This window comes from Chlamydotis macqueenii, chromosome 2 (assembly GCF_036417535.1).
Source record: "Chlamydotis macqueenii isolate bChlMac1 chromosome 2, bChlMac1.mat, whole genome shotgun sequence".
In the NCBI taxonomy this organism is placed as follows: Eukaryota; Metazoa; Chordata; class Aves; order Otidiformes; family Otididae; genus Chlamydotis; species Chlamydotis macqueenii.
Window position 1 is genome coordinate 30,555,428 of NC_141557.1, and position 26,310 is coordinate 30,581,737.

General features: G+C 36.1%; 1 protein-coding gene across 1 annotated transcript in view; it reads right to left on the reverse strand.

The window, feature by feature from the left end:
- The window catches only part of AGMO (alkylglycerol monooxygenase), a 188,475-nt gene that overhangs the window by 62,998 nt on the left and 99,167 nt on the right, over positions 1-26,310 (reverse strand). Inside the window, exons 11-12 of the mRNA XM_086741669.1 lie at positions 19,405-19,487; positions 18,184-18,289 (exon numbers count right to left, since the gene is read on the reverse strand). Of these exons, the coding sequence (XP_086597795.1) occupies positions 18,184-18,289; positions 19,405-19,487 (189 nt within the window). The remainder of the gene's footprint in view (positions 1-18,183; positions 18,290-19,404; positions 19,488-26,310) is intronic.

Here is a 26,310-nt window from a genome sequence, read left to right on the forward strand (position 1 = left end):
GGAGCCTAAGCTGAGCTCTTATTATACTTTCCTGGCTTAAAGTTTCCTCAGGCATGTTCACTACACTAAGACTAGTACAGCCATCTCTGCGATGGGAGAAGTGCGCCACAATAGACCATGAAGCTTTGTGCAGAATAAAAAGAATGCAAGGAACCGTGTTTCCTTCGACAGTGTAACTTCCAAGTGCTTAAGGCCTTTCATAGTGTAATTCTAGAGGCTCTTTACAAACACAGTAATCATACCCAATAAACGCATCATTATGTGGGCATTCTTGGATGTGTTTCCCACTCAGTTAAACCAACACAAAGAAAGATTCTGTCATTTGCCTAAGCAGCCACTAATTTAGCAATAGGCAGGAATGGATCCTCCAAGTTCCTATTCTCATTTTAGAAGCAGTTAAAGAGGTTGGATTTTTTCCCACCATTTCTATTGAAAATGTATTTTGTTACACTTCTCCCAAACAGAAGTTTATAACTGCATATAACTACTGCATTATGGACTGCCCTAGAAAGACAGGTAACTTGACTGTATATGCCACAACGATGTAACAACACATGCTTCCTAAAATGAAAAATAATTCAAAACATATGAAGTATATCAGGAGAGAACATAAAAGAGAATTTAACAAAAGGAATCCACCCTAGATCTTTTGGTGAAGAAAACCAACTGAGGATTATTAATGGCCGCAAATATTCAGTGGCTGTGAAAAATGCTGTCAAAAGCTAAACTGATCCAGAATAGAAAGCTGAGATCTTGTGTGAAAAAAATATTTCTTATTCTTTTTCTTAAACACTGTTCTAATATTCCATATATTGTTCTTACAAAAAGTGGATTTGGATGTATTTAAACAAGGAATTGTATTAAAAACTGACTCGTTATACATCACTTAAGTTGTAGCATCCCTGAATTATGGTTTGTGATGGCTTCATGTATTCCTAACTTTACAGCTAACACCCCTTCCAATTTTTATTATCACCTCCTTATTCCCATTCTTCCTTCATGATGTTACGGTGACTAAAAAATATGTGACTAGAAAATAGCAGCCTTTCATACTTCAATCCCCTGACTTCCCCTGGGGGAGTGGATTACTGCATCATAATACTAGTATCTGTTAGTTAATGCTTTGGGCTTCACTCAACTTCAAAGCAAAGATATTAAAGGCTCATTTTCCACTACAAGGCAGGTGTATTTTTATTAGCTCTTTTTCAAAATTGCTATGACTTCACTTGTGGATATCCCGCCAACAGCCATTATTGAAAGCTGGGCTATAATTGCTAAGGAACATGCGATGTCTGAAGCACTAAACCAGCGTTACTGCAGTCCTCCAACAATTGACTGAAACCAAGTGTTACATCATTAAAGCTGAATTACAACACACCCATGGAGTGTTTTCCATGTGTGCTATTTTAAACAATAGTAGAGAAAAACCTGGCTATAAATTCACAGATCCCCAATTTGTTCAAAATTCATGAACAATGAGGGCTGTCTGACAGGCTCTGTTGGCTCTATTTTAGTCAGAAATGTCACGCACCATAATTAAATGTCTGTTTGGCTTTTATTGGAGATGGAAATGCTAGCTTTAGTTATAAATTTAAACAACCTGTCACAAGGGGAGACTCCACATTTGTATAGTTTAGGAAAGTTTAGCAATTGTAATTGCTCCAGGAAAGACAAATAAACTAATGGAAACTGTTCTATTTCTTAATTGGCTTTGCATCGGAAAAAAATAAGCCAATGTGGTTATGGTATAGCTTTCATCTGGTTTGGACCGAATTCTTTGCTTTGGTAAATAAAGTTAGCGCACCAGTACTTTCCATCGCTGTTGCTTAATTTTCACGCAGAAATTAACTGAAGACCACGGCGATCACAGCTTCTAGGCTAAGAGAAGATGCCATTGACAAGTGGCAACAAAATACCAGCAGTCTTCCAGAAAAATGTTCAGTTCAATTCAGCGCAGTTTGCCCTGATGTTGGCCAAGTGGAAATATTTTGCCGTCACACTGGTATGTAGAGGCTATTATAGTTTAAGCAAATCCTGCAATTTTTCTACTCAGCTTCAGAAATTTTACAGTGCCCAGATTCCAGTGGAAAATATTTGATCACTCATACGCTTGGATAGAAACTTGTCACCTGGAATAGAAATCAGGGTAAACCTGCCAGCATCCTTATGCAGACAGGCTCTGCAAATACATACTATGCAAGATCTCTGCCAAATAACTTGTGTCTGGCCAATACCACCTTTCAAATAGTCTGTGAATACCAGGTGCCAATAAAGATTCATTATACCATATATAGGTAAATATTATTTTAGCTTTTGCATCTACAGTTCTAAGCTTACACAGTAGCAATTCATTTGCTCTCCACATATTACCTGTCTGCAAGTTTCTGTGCAGTAGCCAATCACAATATTCACACTTCTCACTAGCACCTAAACAATATTCTTCTTTTACTTAAAATAGATCACTGTCAGATGCAAACACTTCCAAATTATGTTTTTCACTAACACACAAAGTACATATTATGGCTATTTTAAATACTAATATCACACGCAAAACTTCACAGTAGATGTTATAATCATCTGAGTCTTTTCCTGCTGCACTGCTTTTCAAGAAGCCAATCATTTCAGCTGGGTTCTATAATCTATGTAAATATAAGTCAAAGTACAACATCTTCTACTTCTGAAATGCATGCATCTCTATATTTCTCACAGTGAAACTTTGGAGCCATTGCCTCAGGCATGGTAGATCCTTGAGAATAGTCCCAAATCATGCACTGGGTTACAGGTCTAAAAAAATAAAAGCATTTTCAAAGGGAGTGTGTACCACTTTCACCATAAATATTTGCCAATACATCTTCATTCTCTCTTGTTTACAAAAAAGCCTACCAACTCAGATTATCTCACTTCAGAATGCAATTTACTTTTTAAAAAGAATTGCACCAGGCTTGCTGTTACTAAACTCTAAAGCAGTTGTTGTGTTGACTTAATTTTCACTTTAGTTTTACCACTGTTTTCACATATTAGAAGAACTAAATGAGAATAATCCAGTGAATAGCTACTAATGTTTGATTCCTAGAAACATGTGATAACAATACCATTTAGCGATGAATTTTTTTTTCATAACATTTTCCCATTTACCTTACAAATCAGGTTGCTTTATCTTCTCCTTCCTTTCCTTCTATTACATCCTTTCACACAAATTCATCACTTTATTTTTCCTCACCTCTTCCCATCATAAAGCCTTCCAGTGTCCTTATGTCTCACTAGCACTTCAGTTATTTTAAGCTCTTTCCTGAAACCTTTCTTCATTGTTGCTCATATATAACTTCAGATTTCCTATGAGGTTTGTTCTTTCCTTCTTTCTGGAAGTGTTTGTAAATACTAAGGTTTATTTTAGAGGGTCCTTTTTCATATGAAGAGAGCTAATAAATGAAGTTTTGCCCAGATTAAAGGCAAGTGTCTATATATTCTTGTATGCACAAACCAGGACAGCTAATAGCAAAGATCTAATTCCTTTTAGCACCCTGATCTCCAATTCTTCTGGCTATTGATTTGTCACAAGCATTGTTTACTGAATTCTCAACATTACTTCAATTTATTCCTGCTTTGGCAGAAGACACTGGTGGCTGAACAATTGTTATATCACAGATGAATCCTCAGTCAATTCTCTCTGACAATAGTGAAGCCTGTTTGCAGTATTAGGACACTCTATTGCAGCATGACCAGGGACCACATTTGGTTCCAGTTGCCAGAAAATTCCATTTTCATGTGCTCAAAAATAAAAAATTCATATCACTGAATTCAGCAAGGATAAATCTATTCATCAGTTGTATATTTGGTCATTTTTTTCTTTAAATAAAATGTATTTCTATCATTTTTTTTCTTTTACTCAAAAGATCTACAGTGTAGATCTTGTATAAATAGAATTTATTTTTAATTTATTTTATGTAAGGTTCAGTAGATACATCAAGTTTTTATGGCATTATATACAGCTCAGATACACCAAGTTTTTGTGCAAGCTCTGTCCTTGTTCTGCTCTAGATATTATTATTATCGCCAGCACAAATTCTATCATTTCTACGCAGATCCCAGTCTCTTCTCCAAGTCTTATCCCCCTCCCTTTGCCAACTGAATTGCAGCCTTCTCAATATTATTGTGTGTCTCATTGGCAGCTTAGGATAAATACAGTTTAAATTATTTACCTTCTCTGCTTCCAACTAAATTTTATCTCATCCTTTCCCTATAATTCTAGATACCATCATCACTGTTTATATATCATCTTCGATTCCCATCTCTCCTGAGATTCCCCATAGCCACATGTGCAGATTATTTCCTAACAACATATCTGAGATAATTAGTCTTACTCATTCATGAATCTAGGATTCTCATCCAGGCCCTTATCTTCTCAGATCTCCAATACAGCAATTCTCTGTGCCAAAACCTTTATACCTCACTGATGTCCTCCTAGAATGCTACTGAAATAAAGGGGTGTCTGAGACTGTCCCTTTGGCTATGTCATTCTCTCTATGGACATTTCCTTTGGCTCCAGTCTCAAAAGTATGCTAATTTTCAACATTTTAACAATCTTTTCAGCATATCTCTCTGTTCCCTAAGCTAACTCTGTTAGCCCCCATTATCAACACGCTCAGTTTTCATAGAAATACTTTGTGACTTCTCCTCCAATGGTCCTAATGCTTGTCCACATTCATCTGCTGCCTTTTATCTCATATTGACGCTGTACGTGCCTGGAAGTAAGACTATCACTTTGCTCTGGGACTTGACAGAACTTTGAACAGCCGTTAGAACCTGGATGCCAACCAGTTTGACTTCAGAGTTAATAACGGAAATATTTACTCTTAAGCAGCACACTGCAAACAGTGATTGTAGTGATGATGCATTTTGCCACTTGCAGTCCAGCCTCTCATGGGTTCATTAAAATATGGATTTGCTACTGTAGAGTGAAGGGACAGCAAGGTGCTTCTGACAGCTTCCTTAATACAGTGAAGGTCAAAACCACCCAAATGTTAACAATGAGATCCCTAAAGCACTAAACAAACAGTTGCAAAGTACTTCCATCTCTAAATATGTTTTAATCAGAAATAATATCAATTTTTATATTTGGAAAGCATTTTTAAAAACCAGTTTGGCCAGAAGAATATTTTAGAGCTTTTTGTCTTAGCATGTAATAACACCAGTAAGGCAAACACAATTGTTTCCGCTAATGGAGGGATTTATTTACATTGGTGACAGTTCTTCTCAACTATGTTAACAGTGAGAGCAAAATAAAACAGGAAAGTAAGTCACTAAGCTACCAAATTTCATCTAATAAAAAGGCAATCTATTCTTCCATTCAGCAACATACTTCAAAGTGCATATTCAACCAGAATTTTTCAATTTTTTTTCTCCCATTAAAATAAAACAATGAAGTGTTTCATGTAATGCTAAGTGTTATTTTTAAAGCTAAGCAGTATGAAAATGCTGGATGAGAACTAGCTCCAGAGAGCTGGCGTTCCTTAAAAATTACTGTACATGAATAGTTGCACATGCATAATTATATAATTACACTTGATGGCAGCAATAGCACATAGAGAAGACTACTAATAGCACATAAAGTCTGCAGAAATCTCATGAAGACGAATATCCTCCCAAAGTATGAAAAGGTGGCACTTGGTGCAGAATATATTTTAGTTTTACATTTCAGCATGACAATTACCATGAAAGAAAGGATCAAAGTCAAATGGCACAGCTGGCAGCTTGAGAATAATTTAAGAGGTGTACTGGCAATGGCTTTTCAGTTTCAGTAAGATGGACTGCATTAACCGTAATAGGGAAACGATGGTGGAGAAAAGTCATGCAGCATTCTTGCCTGGCATTAGTACAACATTTAGCTGAACCCGCAGTCTTGATGACTTCATACAACTATTAAGAGAGAAAATTTCTGCTAATGAATATGGACAACAGCAATGTCTCCTCTGCAGTCTGGGACAAAACAACAATCCAACACCATATTCAGGCTTCAATCACTGATTCAGGAAGTCATGAGCACTGGGGAAATAAGATTAGCATGTGTCTATAGTATATCCAACCATGGTTCCTCGACCTTGTCCCCAAACTACAAAGAGATAATCTGTCTGCAAGGACGTGACTAAATACTTTAGAAATCAGGGCAGCTGAGCTGGAAGGATGTAATATAAGCTATGCAGATAATGCTGTATAAACCCAAGGCTCTTCTTTCATTTCCCACTCTCCCTGTAAAGTTTGAATTTTACAATATTGCAGGGGTGGGATCAGAGAAGCAACTTCTTATCGTTCCAGTTCCTTTACAAAGGAAGTAAGGAGTTTGGGAGAATGCACAGATCCTCCCTACTTTCCATTCTTACCCTAACTCTCTCCCAGGTCATTGCGGGTGTCCTTTGGACCAGCTGTGCCCTGCATGGGCTGAAGAGGGTCTGTCATGTCTGCCTTCTCTCCCACATAGTTTCCTTCCACTCTCCTTTTAACCTGGCTAATATTTGAATATGTATACTTTGTCCAACAATGAATAATGTTCCATTTGATAACACACTTTGACAGTGACCCATTTCCAAGTCCTTCCCCCAAAGAAGACCACACCTTGGACTGAAGGCAAAAGTGTGACCTGTCTTAGCTGAGTTTTCCTTCAAACAGACAGGCATTCAGCAGAAAACCTACCTTTTTTTTTTGTTTGTTCTGAAAGGTATTAAGCATAGCTTCAGTTTATTAGCAATTAAACTAACAACACAGTTCCCTTTCAACCACAATTTTCCAATGATGATTTGCATTGTAAAGACACTGTCTTAGCCAAGCGGCAAACATTTGCCCACACACAAAGAGTTTTCAAAATCAGAATCTCTGCTGCAAATATATTATGGGTTCTCTGAAATTACTGGCATATATGCCCAAATACCCACAGTCTCACGCATGCAGATTTTACAGTAGCAATATGCTTTTGTGTAGAGTTTAATAGTATGGATTACTGCACATTACAAAGCAAAATAAAATCATAACAATAACATAATGTGATCTCCCACAAAAAAAAAAAAAGAGTAGAGGATGTAAAGTAGTTGGTTGGGCAGATTTTATGTGGACTGTCCAGGAAAAATGGACCAGTTTTGCTTGCATGCTGCTTTCACAGCTATTATTTTTGTTAGTTTTGCAATCTGATGCTTTTGATTTTTATTTGATGCTAATAAGTTCTGAAAGCCACAGAGTTCACAAGCCAAAAAAATAAACCTGGTTCTACTAAAGATCTAATTTTCCTCTTTCTTAACTCTCCACTAGCCAGGAGCGGAACTGCCAGTTTTACGTTGCTGGAAGGAGCAGATTTCATTTATCTAGTGGACTGAGACTTTTTATAAGAAATTGGCAGAAATTAGTAAACAGTCCAATAAGATACTCAAAAACATGAAGTTAAGATAGCATCAATTTATATTAAAAATAAGGGTATAAAACTGTATTTGTTCTATTCCTGTTCTTAATCAGAGTAACAATGTATAAATTGACCTTACAGTGGGAAAAAAAAGTTACATAAGAATATACCATGCTATTATTTACATTTATTTCTTATTCTTTGATATAAATCATTGACAACTATGCACCACATATACACGTAAAAGACAGATTTCCCCCCCCGACCCCCATAGATGACTCTAGCTCTCCTTCAAGCTATGAAAGGGTTTTCCAAGATCTTCATGGAGCCTCTACTGAGAATTTCTTATTCTAGAATTATCTGTCTGTTTCAAGTGAGCCACCTTTGAGTAATGTATAGTGACAGAAAAAAATCAGAGCATGAAAAATCTGATCTGAATCTCAGGCACTAATATTCTACCAATACCAAGGATTGTGTTAAAAATTGACAGTGTTTGCTTTATTTAATATCCAGTTTCCCTCTGCTAATGGAAAGCTTCTTACTTGCAATGACAAGATCCTCATATAGCTGCTTAGACAAGACAGTCACTAATCTCTCTCTGCTCTTGGAAGTGGAGATGGGACAATTTTATCAAATAATTTATTTCTTTAAGTGTGTTTTTTCAAGATTAATTACCTTCCAGCAAGTTTAAGACTTTTGATTTTATTTTAAGCAAAGACATTTAAATGAGATGTTTTTGTTACAGGCAACACTTTATTCCGGCATTTGACTGTTCTCATTTTATAATAGTGGGGGAAAAAACAAAACAACTGCAAAGTGAAATAGAAGCGTATTAGTCCAAGTAGAATGAAACATTCTAATCACCTGCCTCCAGCCTCACACTTATTTCTGTTCGTTTTCCATTTTGCAAAAGCAGTGAAAGGATTTCCAGTTTTCATGGACCAAATTATTTTGGAGACTTTATTTATTTTTTATTTGGCTAGTGAAACAGAAAATAAAGTTTTCCTATATCCCTCTATTACTTGAGTAAACAAGGCAGAGCACATTGAGCAACGGCAGTTTGAGATTCCGGTAGAGTTGTGAGTCTTTACTGACCAATTCAAATATTTGGCATATAGATAGGACAAACTATGTTCACTACCCTGAAGTTACTCACAGAGGGCCATAAAATGGTATGAACAATTCTATCTGGAGTAAATAGATTTGATCAGAAATCTTGGCCTAAAATACAAATAGACAATTGTTAAAACTGGTTTAAACAGTTCTTTTTTTGGGAATTCCTCATGAGCCTTTTTATTTTTTTTTCTTTTTATTATTAAAGTTTTAAATGAATTCCTCTGTGCAAATCCTCAAATTAATCCTCTCAATTTCTTTTTAGTATCTTTTCCTTTTTCACACAGAAAAAAAAAACCAAACCAAAAGTAACACAAGGGAAGAGAAAGAGAAAGGAAGAGAGGGAGAAAGGAAAGTTAAAAATCGAAATCTTTTACTTAGAAAAGTCTCAAATATTTTTCAGACCAAGCATTTAACTAGGATGGTGGCAGCCCTAGTCATTGCTTACATAGTGCACAGAAGTGGAGTAGACCTTTTTATGTACGTACAAAGGGGGTATCTGCCCTAAAATGTTACAATCTAACTAGATTGCTCGCAGGAAAAGGAAAGTGAAGAGAGGTATGGAGACATGTAGATATAAAACTGTGCAGTTAATGGTCAGATTCTGCTTCTTAACATCCTGCTTAACTGCCACTTTTAATTGTTTCCTAATATCTGACAGGTCTTTGTAGCCAACTTACATGAAGCCAACAAGAAGAGAAATAAATATATCTAGAGATTTATAATCTTGTGCAGATGTGCAATGAATTCAGGTAACAGCTAAGGACAAAATACAGCATCATTTTCTCTATAAAACTGAAAATGTTCAAACTAAAACCAAGCATTTTCAACTATGTACTAGCTTCCAATCAGCAAAATAAACAACCTATTCCAGGCATTTCATGGGCTCCATATGAAGATAAACCAAACTAATTCTGTCAGGACAGATGTGATCACTCCCAGACTCCATAGGGGGTTACTGCACTATTTTGCCTTAGTTTCAAGTGATAACTACAGCTTTACATGTACTTTTTTTTTCCCACAACACCTATTTCCAACTTTTAAACATACAAAGTGTTTTGTGTGTTCTGCATTTGGGAATCAGTTGTTAAACATAGCATTTGCTAATCTTCTTTCATCAGGCAATTTTTTATTTGACATTGGCAGGAGAATGAAATTGTAAAATATTCTCTTTGCCTTGCGTAATACCTAAATATAAAAATAAATATAGCATTGTTGCTTTATCTGTATTCCCCGACTCTAAACATCATAGAAAACAGAACTCGTACAAATTAATGATATAACAAAGCAGTAATAAAGAAAAAAATCAAGCCATTATCTGTGCTGTGGTTTATCTCATTGATCTATTGCCCACTTCAGACAAGAGGCACTGGCTTGTTAGAATTTAGCAAGCAATTGCCCAGATGTAATGAACTAGTTTTCTGTGGTTATTTCAGGTGCTGCTAGTAGAAAAACAGAAGCTTGACTTTTACTGAGCTTCACTTTCTTTGCTGCTCGTAAGAAGCTTCCGAAAAAAAAACCAGACTGAGCAAAAGATTCTTTATTCAATCATCAATTCTAATAAAATATATTACGGAATATTTTGAGTTAATTTCTGCTTTCCTAAACACAGGTATTGATTTGGCTTTCCAATGGTCTATGTTACAGTCCGATTCTGTGGGTCCTGCAGAGACATTCTGTTCCAGAAATGCTGAGTTTTCGCAGTTGCCATGTTCTGCTCACTGTTACAGAAGCGAGAAGGGCCATTTATGGGAAGAATAATCTTGTACCTCCATTTCTAATGAAAGATATCCAAACTGAGTAACTCCAGACTACATGTCTTTTTAACATTTGAGTTTTCTCTTTTTAAATATTGTGAGACAAAAATATCCAAAATGCTTCAAATACTAGGTGGTTTGTGGTCACCTTGTATCTGCCAAACCCAGATTTACTCTATATCAGAAACAGCTAGCTTAATTAAAACTGTCATCTCCTAAAAGCTAATTCAATCCCTCTGCCTGTCATGTTGAGGATAAAATTCAAACTAAGCCATCTGCCTTCATGGTCTTGGAAATACAGGTACAGCTCTCCTCTCTGTAAGGTTAGGACCATTCCCACCTGCCAGTTGCAATAGTTTTGGTGGCAGACTATCCTGATTTTGGAAAGTAGTCTACTAATTTTGCATACCAGGCTGTCCTAATAAACACATAGACACAGGCGAGCTTGATATGCTAAAGACAGCTAGGCCACAGAGCAAATGTACAGACCGGCCGTGCACGGCAGGGCTGGGAGACTCCCTGCCCCAGGGTGCTCAGCATGATTGAGGGACATGGCCTGACGGATGCAGAAGGTATCTTCTGCTTCTCCCCACACCATGTGCACGGATGGGAAATATCAGCAAGTAAGTCAGTGTCTTTCATTCAGGACAAAGTAATCACATCTTACCTTCACCTTTGACTCTTAGAGATTGCAATGTGCTTTACAGTACGTGATACTTTAAATCAAGTTTGAATGTAAAATGTATAAGAATGTAAACTTATCAGTAAGCACTGGCTCTGTCAAGCATAAGAAACACGAGTCTGCTCTGACTGCTTTTGCATCTCCCCTACATAATCCAAATGGCCCGGGGTCTGCCTGTACGTCTGCCTTTCACTCCAGTGTACACCAGCGCTGCTTGTGCTGTGATGCAGAGGTGCCTCTGTGCTTACATAGATGACTAATACTGCAAACAAGGCATTCTCTGAGTGCTCCTTCACCCGAAATACTTTTTTAAGCTCTTTAAAAAAAAAAAAAAAAGAACTCTACACACTAGTTTTCCTAACAGTACTACCTCTGCAGTAGAAATCCAGGTATGAAACAAATACATGCATTTGTGCATTAACGAAAACAAAACAAAAAAAAAGCAACAAAAACCAGTTAGTACTCTAGTACTGGAACTGCAATTACACAGACAGAAACATCTACCCATGTGGAGTATCTCAGTTGTTACCAGAGATTAATATCAGTGAAGCAATTCACTGGTATGGAGATTTCTATTATTATCCATGTGTTATTATGATGTAGAAAAGAATGCAGTTTGATGGCATTACTGGCTTTTAGAAAAATTATGCTTTGACTTATTTACCAAACCAGCCTGCAATGCAAATTAGTATCAATGTGTGCGAAAAGGCACAGTTTCATTTTTACAAAGACACCCTCAGACATATAACTAAACATAAGTAATTTCATTTGGCATGGCAGTTATCTTTAAAATGCAAACATTGCATACAGATACAAGCCAATCACTAACTGCTTTGGGCTAAGAAGAGTCAGAAAATAAACTTTACAACTATCAGTGTAAATGTTGACAGAACAAAAAGAAAAATTTCAGACATTATTTGTGAAGACGTATTTTCTATCTTCAGAGTACCACCTTCACTTCATCTTTGACTGCATGCTTCTGATTTCTATTAAGCATGACTACCTCCTTGTCTTGTCAAGTAATTAAAGTGACAAAAGTAATAGCAGATGCTTCTTTCATAGTTAAAACTGCAGCAAGCAGACCATAGCTTGCATTTTATTACAACCACTCTATACAGCCTAATAATTGCACGGTAATTGAAAAGATCCTGATAATAAACCACCAGTTTACTTTTTCAGACAAAATAAATATGTAACCCAATTCAGGCTTCATTTTAACGACACATTAGATGGTTTCCAACTTGTCTTGATTTTTGTTTTATTTTATGATTGTAAATAAACCCTGGAAAATTCCTTCCCCAATTTTACCACCTGAAACTGCAGCTGTTGGCTGACACTATCAAAGCCTCGCAATTCCGAACTCACGTGCAAATCTCATCAAGTGCAGACACTTCTAATTGATTCCAGAAGTTTTTCTTTTGCTAAGATCAGCGGGCAGAAGAAGAATAATGAGCAGCTTTTAAGCAGAGGGGGGAGGGTGTTGAGCTCCAGGACTGGAGATTTTAAAAGCTCCAGCTTGGCTGCTCTGCCAGAAATGCGGAGCAATTTTACGGTCAATTGGCCAGAGCATCTGGAACTATACATCATAGTCTTTAGTTGATGGTGGTGAAGCCGACTCTCAAACTGGCTAAGTCTAAAATCAGTAATGACTCTGCTGTCACACCTAAATGGAAACTAACTTAATCTACTGCCAGATTTTACTGTGACTTTTTCTAAGGGACATTATTCCCCTTAGGGCAGTTGTCAAGAATATTAAAAGTCCAGTCCCTGGGCTACACTGCATGGTACAGCGGACTTTTCTGAATGAAGCTAACGTACAAAATACAGATTACAACTCATGTTTGTTTAATTCCATGTGTGTTGACAAGGCTTTTTATCATAAGGCAACAGTTTCCTTCCATCCTCAGCTTCATTTCTAAAATACATTTTAAACACAACAGCAAATCTTGTTAGGGCACAGAGACTGCCTAAATGCTGAGGTTGTAAATCACAGCACAGGGCATGGAGCTTTCACCTTAATGGAAACCAAATATGGGATATGCTGCTCTTTGAAATGTGGCACAGATGATCATACAAGGGACCAAGGAAAAATGCCACAGAGCAGAAAACTATCGTTGATGTGGAAATAACTTCTTATGAGTAAATGTTTGTTTTAAGTCAGTACTCGTAAGTCAGTATTCCAACGCTGGCAAGTTACGCTAAGAAACAAGTGAGGTAACAGCAAGTCTTTGTATGATGAAAGGAGAAGTAAGTACTGTGGTAATATATCACACTAAGAGAGACTGCTGTGGAACACAGAATACAGTGCAAATCAGTTCTTTAATAAAGAGATATTATATGTTTTATCCAGACTAATTAGCTCATACCCTCGTAAGAAACACCAGAATTGAATAAAAGATCAGAGAAGCAGTGCAGTTGGTACAGAATACTGCCTCCAAAAGTTCAGAAAATCTGCATGTACCAAGTTCAGATACTCTGGAGTAGTAAATAAACAATTCAACCACTATTAAGTTCATGTCTGCCTTCAGTAGTTAAGGGCCAAATTACACCCTGTAGCACAAGATATATATATCTTCCGAAGTTGGTTATATTTCTAATGCACTACATTCCCATGTAAAACAGAAAAGAAAAAAAAGTTTTTCATTTAAAATATCACAGGTATGTACAGCCTCCCTTTTTCTCTCTTTTCTCCAATGAAAGTTGTCCTAGATTTCTGTCCTTCCTATCTGTAAATGAATGCATGTCTGCCAACGCTTTCACAGCCAGGCAGCCCAGGAAGTTGCAGTGCAGGAGGAGTCGATGAAGAGGTTCACTCTCAGATACAACATCTTAGCTGAAACAAAGGTAAAAGGTAAATAAGCACATCAAGATAGAAATCTGTATTTCCTCCTCCAGCCTCCTCACTCCTAGCCCTTAGTTTAAGAGTCTTTCTCAGTACTGAGTTGCAGCCACTATGAGAGTTGGTGAAAACATTTAAGACAAGAGTTCCAACAGCATGCCAATGGCTCTCACTTCTACTTGCTCCTCATTAGTACTACTGTCAAGTAACAGCCAGTGCTTGACCAAAATCAGCTCATGGAATATACTGGCTGATGCCAAACCAGAGCAGTTGGATGGAAACACTTTGAAGAGGTGCACCATCATCACAGATTTATTTTTACATATCATGTCTGCTGAACTGTCACATAACTGAACACACAAGCAATGTCTTCTGCTGCCTCCAGGTGGTTAGGAGACTTTGGGCCCAGTCTGACCGAAAATTATTTGGCTTTAGTAATACACATGATCATCACATTACACAGGCATGAAGTAATCAGCCTAAAGAAAACTAACTAGTATAGGATATGGCTCCATACGTTGTCAAGCTCCTCAGTTTACTGTCTATAACCAGTCAAATACAATATCTCTGCCTTATCATCAAGGTTTTCGACCTCCACCCAAGAGACAACGTTCTTAAGACCCAAAACTTTCCTCCAACATAATCACTTTTTTTCTTTAAAAAAAAAAAACCAAAAAAAAATCTGCTTCTTTCACCTAACCATCCATATGAAATACATAAAGCACAAGGAAAAGAAAATGCATGCTGAGAAATGTGTATTGTTCCACCTCCCACAGGAAGAAAAAGGTCACTTTTCTAACTCTGATAATTTCAAATTATTGTCTTGTTTGGAGAAGGAAAGGACACCAGGAGAGACCCTCCAGGAGTGTATCTTGGAAGGACTTAAATTACAATAGGAGGGAGAACAATACCTTTAAATGACCAGAAAAATAACATAGTTTCCATATGAAACAAAGACTGGTAACACGCAACTTCAACGTACCAATAGCTGCAATCTTGTACTTACTGGATTGTGGATACAGTTAACAATCATGTTAAGATCACAGCTTTATTAGCAAAAGCAGAAGTCCTTTTCTTGCACACCTCCAGCTTCATCATACTTCCACCACCCCTAGGCTTCAACATTAGAAATCTTTCTTTCTGCATGGCAAGCTACATCAACTCACTTATCTGAAGAAAAATCTTGGGCTGCATTAGTCCAACCAGCTGGCCAACCCAATTAGCTGGGCAGCGAGGGGAAGAGGCTGGAGCCAGAGGGCAGGACTGCTTGTGCTACTGGAATTGAAATCGTTAGCTGCTTTTTTCAGAGCCACCTGAGATAACTTAACGGTAAAACAGGAAAGGTTCACTTCTTATTTCCTCTGCTCTTCTCTCTCACTACTCACCTAGTTTTCTTTCATGTCTTCTATATTTTCCTTCTAGTTTTCACTCAGGCGGCCTTCCTCCCATGTATCAGTTCTGAGCCAAATACAATCATTTGCAGTTTAAATGACTTATTTTCACTAGTTAGAGTACCCTGCAAATACCACTGCAACGATATTTACTTCTGAAATCTTATCTAATGGTTCTAAAATATTAATGAGAAAATGAAACATAGTCATAGAAAAAAATGAACATGTATAGGCAGGAGTCACATACTTTCATACTTTTTCAGTAATGATTCAACATACTGTATGGCAAAATCAGTCTTGTACTTATCTGCTGCAATGTGCACCATTAATTTAAGAATGTTGTGACAGAATTATTTGTTAAATTCTAGACACACTGAGTAGTGTCATCATGCCTCTTGTAGTTTATTTTTCTTCATCCCTAAATAAGTGCCCTGAAAGGCGTAATTCATATACTCAAAAAATAAGTCAACTGAAATTATTTTACATGATGTCATGCATTCATTCCTTTTGCTCATGACTACTGGATTACTAAAGAATTGTTTATGTGGTAACATACAAGGATGATGATATAAGGAGGACATCATTTAAGTATGCTACAGATTATGAGTACTGAAAAAATAACATTAAAAATATAAAAGTCAGATAAATCTAGGTGTACATTAAAGATGGAATATGTACAGGAGGCAAATAAATGGTTTAATTTACACCTCTAAAAATCACAAGTGGATTTGAAAGAAAAATAGAGCAAAGAAAGTTGGAAAACAAGCACATAAAAATTACTAGAAGATATGTAGCAGAAATTATAAAAATTGCTTATGAGACAGATCTGTGCTTATGGGCCTCACAAGATGTTCAAAGTTAACTACAGTACAATACTGTGAAGGATAGATAACTTGTTCAAATGTTGAATAGAATAGAAAAAAAATTAGGATAAATTTTAGACCTAATTTCTGATAAAACCTTTTATTTATTTATTTATTATGCTTTCTGGTATGTGCTGGTTCAAAATGATCAGGTAAATATTGAGCTAAAACATTAATATTTGAAGACTTTCCAACATGAATTGACAAATCTCTCCCTTTGCTCATAATTTTTTTTAATCATAAATCCCATTGTAACAATATTACCACACTTAAGAACATTCCCACTGTGATTCCAGAAATCATAGAATGCTTTGAGAGCACGAGTGTATCATTTATAACAAAACAGGGGACCCTTTGAAGTTCATCACAAACATCACAAAAGCTATTAATATCACAAACTTGTTGATTTATGATAAAATGTAAGTCTCTAGTGTCGACATATTGGCATTACTCAGAAGCATTATCTATCCAGGTCTCAGTGAGAGCAAACAATTTCAAAGACACCTATTTTCTTAGTATTTTCAAAGAAAACCATGTAAGCAAGGTACTCCTGTTTCTTGTTAAAAATGAGCAAATGAGGGACTAAAAAGAGAGTAACAGAGAAGTGTAATGTATAGGATAAAAGGAAAAACACTGGGAAGAATGAAGGATAATAAAGTACAGTAGGGAAGAACTCAAGATGGCAAAGAAGCTAAAATTTTAATGACACATACATGTAAAGAACAGAGTAAAAAATATTTTGTTTTATTTTATTCTTCATGGTAGAATATGAAGGTATATAGTTCCCTACACAGAAATAACAATCTGATAATTTTATTTTAACTGGTTTCTTAGTAATACACAGTTTTACATACGCACATACACCCTTAAGCAAGCCAAATACAGGTTTTAAAAAAAAAAAAAATTGAGTGTATATTTTGACATATAATTCTCTCAAAATTCACTTAGAATAATTCAAGTCTGAGAGCTATATCTCAAGGGCTATAGAATTAATTGCCAAATTTTAGAATTCTTCATTTCAAGCTTATCTAGTGTAGTAAGCTACTCAGTAAATAATAAAAACATTTCCAAATTATATTAAAGCAAGCAAAATCCTTAAAATATCTGCTGAGTTATGGCAGACTTTAAGCAAAGGAATTCAAGAACTGTTTGATTTATACACCAAAACTTCAACAATGTAACCATACAGGAAAACAAAGAAAACAATTCTTTACTAGTGGCATTTATCTAGCTTTAAATATTGCCCAATAGTTATCATTTCCTATCCCAGATAAAAAGACAAAAGTAAAAAAAAAAAAAAAAAAAAAAAGAACCACAGACCCACAGCACCATTTTGAATTTGCTTTGAGTGTTAATCTCTACTGTTTTAGTTCATTTTTTCCTGGTTTTTAGCCAAACACAACTTTCTGATAACAGTTCTACTCGTCTAGTAAACTGTTCATAACCGTGCTGATAACTATCTTTGCTGGAAACCAGCACTAGATAGCTTGGGAATGTTATTCAGATCAGAATCATATTTATGATTCAGTGTTATTTAATTCAGACAATATTAAAGAAGTTATTACGACATACCAAGTGTACTGAAAAAAAGAAAAGGTAGGTTAAAAAGCAAAAGTCACAAACAGGATAAAAATAAGTTCTAAGAACACAAAAGCAACAACCATACTTAATCAGACCAAAGGTCTCTTTAATCCAGTATCCTGTCTTTGTCAATGGTTAAAAATCTGCTTCTGAGGTACAGTATATGTACAGAACAAAGTATTTTATATTTAAGACTCTTCCATCCTCCAAGCATTTTCAGATTTACCCCATGAAAGGTGAGTTAATAAATTCAAATTCAGCAACACATTTCTGTTATTCTCTTCAAAGCATATAGCCACTAATATATTATTTTGCAATAAATGGTAAATATACACTTTCCTGACTTTTTTTTCCTATGTGAATTGGCATTTCTATAGCAAAACCAAATAATTTTCTTACAAGTTAATCATAAAAAGTGAGAACTAAAAAGATAAGAAAAAAATCCATATTTTACTCATAGACTAGAATAAAAAGTAAAGAAGCAAAATCAAAATTTGTAATGTTTCTGTTTTTTTCTAAAAAGATAAAATATCTACAGTAATCAGCACAGACATTTAAAAATAAACGTCTTACCTCATATGCATAGCCCAAATAAGAAAACTGACTCCTTATGTAGCCGAGTTTGTACACACCTATGAAGACCAAGCAGCGGATGATTTCCAAAATTCCTGCTTTGGGCCTAGAAACAGGAAGTCATTCAGATTAACATCCAATCTTTTCTTCTTTGTTAACTTGAGAGAAAAAGAGAATGTAGAAATAGCCTTTGATGTCCTACACTTACATAAAGTCATCTATCTTAATCTAACTGTTAAATTTCTATAGTATCCACCTTATATGGACTTGTAACACTGAATTTGCTGACAGTGAGACCACACATACTCATAAACTATATATGAGCTCACACAAATGTGAATGCATATATAGCTATTGTCTTTTGATTGCAGAAAAAGCAACGGCAAAATTCTGAAAACTGCTACATAAGTAGTTCAGAATCTCTTCATTGGTATATTTCTGTAAATTTTTACTAATTCACATTACTAACACCGTGAATTATACACTCATCTGCCATATTCACAGATTTTTACTTATCCTGAAATAAGCTATTCAGTCCATACAAGTGAAAGGTATTCCTTTCTGAAAACATAACGAACAGCAGCTGCAAAGCGGGACTGGCACCTCAATCTCAAAAGAAGCTTCTATTCCACGTTTCTGTTCTGGCAGTGCAAATAGTTTCTCTGTAAGAAACTGTATCTGCTATTTACTCCTCTGTAGGGTCACAGTGCCCATATGGACTACTTCCATAGTCTATGTCTCACTGGGCTGCTGTATTCAAGACCCAATTTGATGTGAATCCATACTGATTAAACTTAGTCTTAAGTCTACACCATTTTTTCACATGAGTTTTGGGTCTACTCTAAGCTATACTGTGTGCTTTTCATATATTATCAGTACATCTGACACCTACGGCATGCTACACAGGACTGACAGAATACGACTGCAGTCTGAGCTTGAACTGCCTTGTAACTGCTTGGTACTGCCTGTAACTTTTCTGCAAGGCAGAATCTGCAAGATACAGACACTAATCACTATGGGAACACTCCTGGGTTTAGATGCTTGCTATTCATGCATTGTTTTCTGCTCAACAGACAGCAACATATGTGTCCCAGGGTATCTGTATTTCTTTATCACTGTAATTTTTTACATGCTTGTGATTTCCATATAACGATTAATCATGCATAATGATAGTGGGGGAAAAAAAAACCAACAAAGAATAAAACGTTGTTTTCCTCTTGCCTGTTCTCCAAAAGTAGTCCAAAAGACGTCAGGGACAGAATGATAAAGCAAATTCTCAGGAGAATAATTCCCTGTGATAACATCTGTTAAAAAGCAGACAAATAATTCATTTAGAGTAATTTTCTGAAAAGAAATAGAGTTTTAACAAAACAGTAGATTCAACATGCTTACTCAGTGATGTTAGTGTCTGCTTTTAAAGGAATTTGTTACTTTAAATTTTACAACAGAAATATCTGCTCTGGATAGCACACTCATCTGGAGTAACCATCCTTATAGCTGTTTCCCAAATGCTGTATTTCCAAAGTAATGTTTAAGATATTCCCTTCTGCACTATGTATTTTCCTGAAGTTACTTGATTCCCTTACGTCTTTACCCAAAAGGGAACAAAACTATTTCTAGATAAAAATCCCAGCAGTCCTGTTCTTTCTCTTCATCTTATGTTACCAAGTCTTTACAATAGTAATCTATGAATCCCAATGGATACCAAAAATAATACATTAGTGAGAATAAGAACTCACATGACATGAAAATATAGCCATATTTAAAAAGCAACAAAATTAATGTTGTCCCTTCATGACAACTCGACACTTGGTTCCCAATTCAGCAAAACTCTTCAACTCATACCATTAACTTCAATCCGACTTGAAACACTTTTAAACACTAACATGTGTGTTAGTCCTTGGATGAATAGCAGCATGAGGATGTATGTTCTTAAAGTTTACATCAAAATGATATTTAAAAAAACCTCAGGAAAACAGAAATTATTTTCACTGTGAAGTCTGAATTTTTTCTTTTCATTTATTAAATATTTTTGTATTCTACACTGCTGCCTTGGAAAATCAAATATTTAGTCAGTTTTCTTGTTCCCTCCTTGACTTCCTTTCAAATATTAGTTTTGAAAAGCCTTTGTTTTTTCATTTAAAAAACAACAAAAACCCCAAAACAAAAGTAGTGGATCTTGCTGTGGATCTTGCTGAGTTACAGGAATCCTTTCTGTCTTCAATAGTAATAAGGTTTACAGACAGAATCTTGCACTTCAAGACTATAAGCATTGGAAAAATAAAAATCTACGAATGTCTGCCTTGATTTCAATAAATCCCACCCTGTGACATGCCCACCTTCCTTCAGTGGTGGCCCCTACCCCTCAAAGAGATCTAAGGTAAGTATCTGTGAGCGTGGGAGGCCACAGGAGGATATTCTCAAGTTTTACAGCTGTGTGAACTTACAATGCCCATGTTTGCAAAACACATCAAACCACACACTCAGGCTGGGCAGGTTTCTGTTGTTTTACTGAAGAATCACAAGCACCTACTTAGATATCCTTAACAAACAGTTATTGAACAAAGAAAGCACAGTCCCAGCAACCAGCGAGTTAAACAGCAGCCTCACCACTTTACAAGCCAGAACACTCTCCTCACAAATGACACCTCAAGCCACTCTGTTGCACAGATTTATAACAGGACAGATCAAATTCATTACTACATTGCTACATTTCCAATCTATTCTATCCCTCCTTATGATAAATTTACAAAACCTCAGACTGATGATTACCATGATCATCTACTTATACGCAGACCTTGAGAAAAGATATTCTTTACACTTTTCTTACCCTCTTACCCTGGGCATCTGCTATCAGCCACCATAGAAGTCAGGATACTGAGCCAGATATTGAACCCTGCAGGGAACTCAGTACAGCAGCTATGTGTTGAGGCTCTCACTTAAGTCAAGAAAGCAAAAAATGCTCCAATGGGTTTATAATCCCTTATCAATATTTATATCACTTGGAATACATTTGCAAATTCCAGATACAAGTTTTAGTTTATCAATAAAAGATTAAATTGAGGATGCTCTCTTTCGAAAACCTTAGTTTCTAGAATCCAAAAATCTCCCAGCTGTCCTAAGTTTAAGATTTCCCATTGTTAACACACAGCAATTTGTTTTGAAGTGACAAAAGTGACAGTATTTTTGGACAGAGCTTTTTTATAAAATTAGGCATGGACTCTTTAATAAAACGAGTAGTTCTCAAACTGCTCATGTAGCCACAGTAAGTTTAACTCCCACTTCAGCTTCCTGTAGAAACTGGGTCATACAAAAATTCAAGAAGTGAGCAAAGGAAAACACGATTTGGCACAGACAAAAGGGAACTCACCCATAAATTTCTTAGAAATACTTCGACATAATTTTTCAGTGATTGTTACTTGTCTAATAAAGGAGTTTGCCACGGAACTAGAACTGGAATTCAAGATGCTTAGAGACTGCCCTCACTTCTAGGTTGGAGAATTACACATTTCTTGAAACCTAGTGCTTCTGGTCAAATGAGTCTGATTTTGCTTTGAGTTCGCAGTGCAATGCACTAGCTTCTACAGTCTGCCTTAATAATGTTCCCACACTGGCAGGGCACTATTCTGAGAAAAAGAACATAAGGTTTTGTATGCTCCTTAGACAGGAAAGAGGACTGAATATTCAAATTTCAACCAAGTCATGTAATAGCTACATGAAAATACATGGCTAAAATCACACTTTATGGAAAACAAATGAACATGCAATGGTTTTGAGAGAACAAATGCTAGTATTTCTCTTCAGGAAGGATGGAACAGTACCTGCTATGAATGAATAAGGGTGTCTCCAATTTCCAGTTTAAGAGAGCTGCATGATTTCACCCATTTCTGCCCTCCCAGCGTTTCTGAGCTGGCTAGCATTAGACAACCAGTCACCAAGTCCTAGGCATCCGGGATTCCTTGTGCTTCCAGTTTCAGAACACTGAGGTGCTGATTCATTCTACCTTCCTTTAAGTACCTTTACTGAAGTGCCTGAAAATCTGTTACTGACCTAAGCTTTCTCTGTAATCAGTGAAGAAAGAGCACTTTCTGAATGAATCTGTTTCTTGCCATGAGCTAGACAGCAAGTCTAGAGACTAAATTTGGTTCTTACACTAAGGGCTGGATTTGAGTGGATGACTGAAATACTTCTCCAAAGCAGACACTTTTGTGTTATATTTTTAGTGGTGTTTTACCTCATAACTTCTATCAAGATTTTTTTCTTTGCTTAAAGATATATTTTAATTGCCATCTACAGAAGAGTAGGGAAAAATGAAAAATTACTCTTCTAAAGTCAACATATTTTCAGGAAACAACAACAATTTTTATTGTTGTTGTTCTATTATATTGCAGTTGATGGACCTTGAAATAATGAAAAACTTGATATTAGAGACAGTGCAATATTGTAATTCAGACTGCAACTGTCCCTCTGCAAAGAAAGAAAGAAAGGATTGAATACAAGAATTTGGAGTGTGACTCTACAAACTTCTCGTAAACATTTTCTATAAGACGTGCAAAATTGGAGCCTGGAGTTACCATTTGACTCTCCACATGTATTTAACCACAGAAGAAAAAAGCATAGATTAACAACTTGAAAGAAATGTAATAAAATGCAGTTTAGCTTTAAACATGGATTTGCAGGAAAAAAAAATGAGAACAGAAATATATTTTAATGTGTGTTAGTAAACCAGAAGAAATAATTGAAGTAACCTTATAATTTAAGAAAATCAAACCCAAATATAAACAAGCCTTTATCTCTGAATGGTTAACATGCTACATGCAATTCTTTGGTATAATAACTACCTGAGACATGCGTGATTGTATTTTACAGATTATGTTCTTCAGGCCAATTTCCGTTTCTCTTCAGACACTCTCCTACTTGAACATTTTGAACACTACCTATTTGTAAAACTTCTTATGGTCCAATGCCATCTGTGGCTCAGAATGTGAAGGACTCTAAAGCACAACCCGCAGATCACAGTTAATTGCAAACTGGCATTATCATCAGATTAACACAAATGCATGGTACTGTAATGCTGGAGTACAGTGTTGTAGCCTTCCACTTCCTAAGTCCTCAGCTTTCTGGAGTGATGAAGGGTGAGGCATAAAGCCTTACTGGGAACCATGAAGGTAGATGGTGTAAGCTACTCTCCACTGTAAATACACGCACCATATTCACATACAGAAAAAAAATCTATGTTCCCTCATTTGTGCTCCTAGCCAAGGACTACCCAGAAATTTGTGGTGAAATACACCACGATGCCACTTAGGAATAACAGCTTTTAGAAAACCAGCCATGTAGCATAAATTTTAGCATTACTAGTTTGCTTCCATAACTTTCTCTTTACAGCTCCAGTGGTATAGTTACATGCTGCCTTAATTCTTTTATTTACTTTCAAACATGTATCACCCTACGAAGTGGATGCTGGCAGCTGAGGCATCCATTTTCTAGGTATCACTCTACCAAAATCAACAAAATAGTCAGTGGGTTAAATCACTAAACTAAACATCATATACTAAATCTACACACTCCAAGTTGTAGTGTGAAAAGAATGTGCCTTTTACACCGTCATTAGAGCTAGCATCCTCCTTCCACTTAAACATAATATGCATGGATGTATGTACGCAAAAAATGAGTATTTATATACTGGAGTATTTGTATAAACAGAGGAGCCTGTGGGACCACAGCAGGTTCCCCAATTACAAGTCAGCCACAACTTTCCAATGTGGTTATTGGCTGCAATCAAACAGAAAAAAAATATTTCTGTTGGATTTTGATTTCATTGAAAGCTTTAAAAATATCTTGGAGCCTTAAAAAAAAAAGCGGGGGGGGAGTTATAGAATTTGGGAAGAAGTTTACATGGCTTTTGAATGCTACAGAATTATTATTTTATGGTTTTTAGTAATGAAAAAATAATTCATTTTCATTTTAACAAAGGAAATACACCATTCCAAACATGTATTTAGATGAATACTGAAATTCCAAATTGACTTTTATATTTCAAAGAACTCAGAGTGTTTTATTCCTTTTGAAGAATAACATGGATGCATTTTCTCATCCTGATGTGTTCAGTGTTTCAAAAGAACTGCTAGAAAGGACGTCAGCACATTTCATAAGTTTACAGATGTCCTGCTGTCATATATCAGACTTTGAACATTCAATTGAAGAATGCTAATACAACGCTATGAAGTTTGTATTGTTACCTGTCTTTGTATTTATTTTAATTTATAATTCTTTAAAAAATTGTAAATTCTTAGCCATATTCCACATACAGTACTTAATGAATTGATATATTAATTGTGTTCTCAACTTCAAGAGACCTATCTTATCACTTACTACTTTTCATCTAATTGAAACTGCTTGCATATTCATAGCATTATAAGTACAATAAATGTTGCAGTATCTATCAGCAATAAAAAAGACACTGTGAAACGTGTTTACGGTACACTTCACTTTGATTTATGTGACACACGCAGCTCTGGAACTATGAGACTTTTGCTTTGAATGTACTGCTGTTTTACACTCCTAGCACTCTCTCTGGGACTGATCCAAATCCCATTTCTTCAATGAGCTTTGGATCAGATCTAGATGTGCAGAGCTCAGAAGTAACTTTTATTCTCTGGATGTAGTGCAGATCACTATATAGAAAACAAACACTGTATGCTCTCTCCTGTGGAAAATATATATTTGTTCATTTTTTTGTTTTGCTCTTTTCGTAAGTTAAATGTAGGTCATTCAGACTGAAGGTATATGGTTGCTCTTCACATATAGGGAAATTTAACACTTCTACAGGGCATGAGACCAAACACTGAGCAACTGTAATCACTTGAGAAATGTAATAGCTGTGTGCTGTGTCTTATGGCTATTATGAAATGGAACTTATACCTAAAAATGAGGAAAACAGTTAGCTTTCTCCATTTATGGAGCTATGCCACAGTTATGACATAATTCATAGCCAGACAGAAAGTTCCAGTTGTATCCATAGACATTTCATAACTCAGTGTAGTGGAAAACTGATCTTGAGGAAAGATTTTTGCCAAGTAAAGTTATTCATACACAAGCTTCCTTCTCATGACAGCTTCCCCACTGTACTGCAGAGTGATGCTGGAACTCTGCCTTGGGACCAGCACTTTCTACACCCACGCTGAAGGTTTATGTCCTGAGATGAGGTGCTTCTGGTCCCCCATGCTCTCCTTATCCTTACTACCTTATTACTCCACAGTATTGTGCAGAGAATTTTCTAGTTGTTTTTCTAAAATAAGTTCATAAATGGTGGATCTTCAGGATGTTTCCTCCATGACTGCAAAAATTTAATGATCATCTGGGGCTTGGGTGCATTTTTTAAGTTCCATTGTTCCTTATTCTTAAACAGCTGCAGCTATCAGTAGAGAAAATAATTTGGACCACCAATTTTTCCTTCCAGCACAAGAGAAAGGCAAAAGGAGAAAATAATAAAATAGGAAAAAAACTCATGAGCAGACTCCTTACTTCTTGCTGCTAAAAGCAACAGCAACAAAGCAAAAAACAAAAAAAAAACCCAACCAACCAACCAAAACACCCACTAGATCCCTACACACGTATGACTTGCTTCTGATATATAGGAATCTAAAAGCATATCCGAAAAATCTTGCAGAAGCTTTTCTCAATATAAGAACATTGGCAATCATGTATACTGTATATCTTGCATATATTGAAGATATTTACCCATACCTTTGGCTTAATTTCCTGTCCTCAAAAATTTCTTAGAATAGACTAAGCCTCAGACGGGTTAGCAATCTCCAAAATCCCTGCAGTTGCAGTGTGACCCCTTATAGTGGTGAGCGCAATGTATAGAGTAACTTAATAATAATCAGAAGAGTATGCTTGAGGTAGGTTTTATATTATATCAGGAATGCTAAGTAAGATACTCACTCTGTAAACTTTTCTCAAGAATTGCATCATTCTGATGTGCTACTCAGAATACATCTAACTAAAAATATTAAAAAAAGGGCTGTAGCAGCTCATACGTGCAGCAGCTGCTATAAGCCTGATGCCACGTAACCCAAGAAATTATTGCAGGCAGAGTCCTTCTCCTGTCCCTCTTGCCCT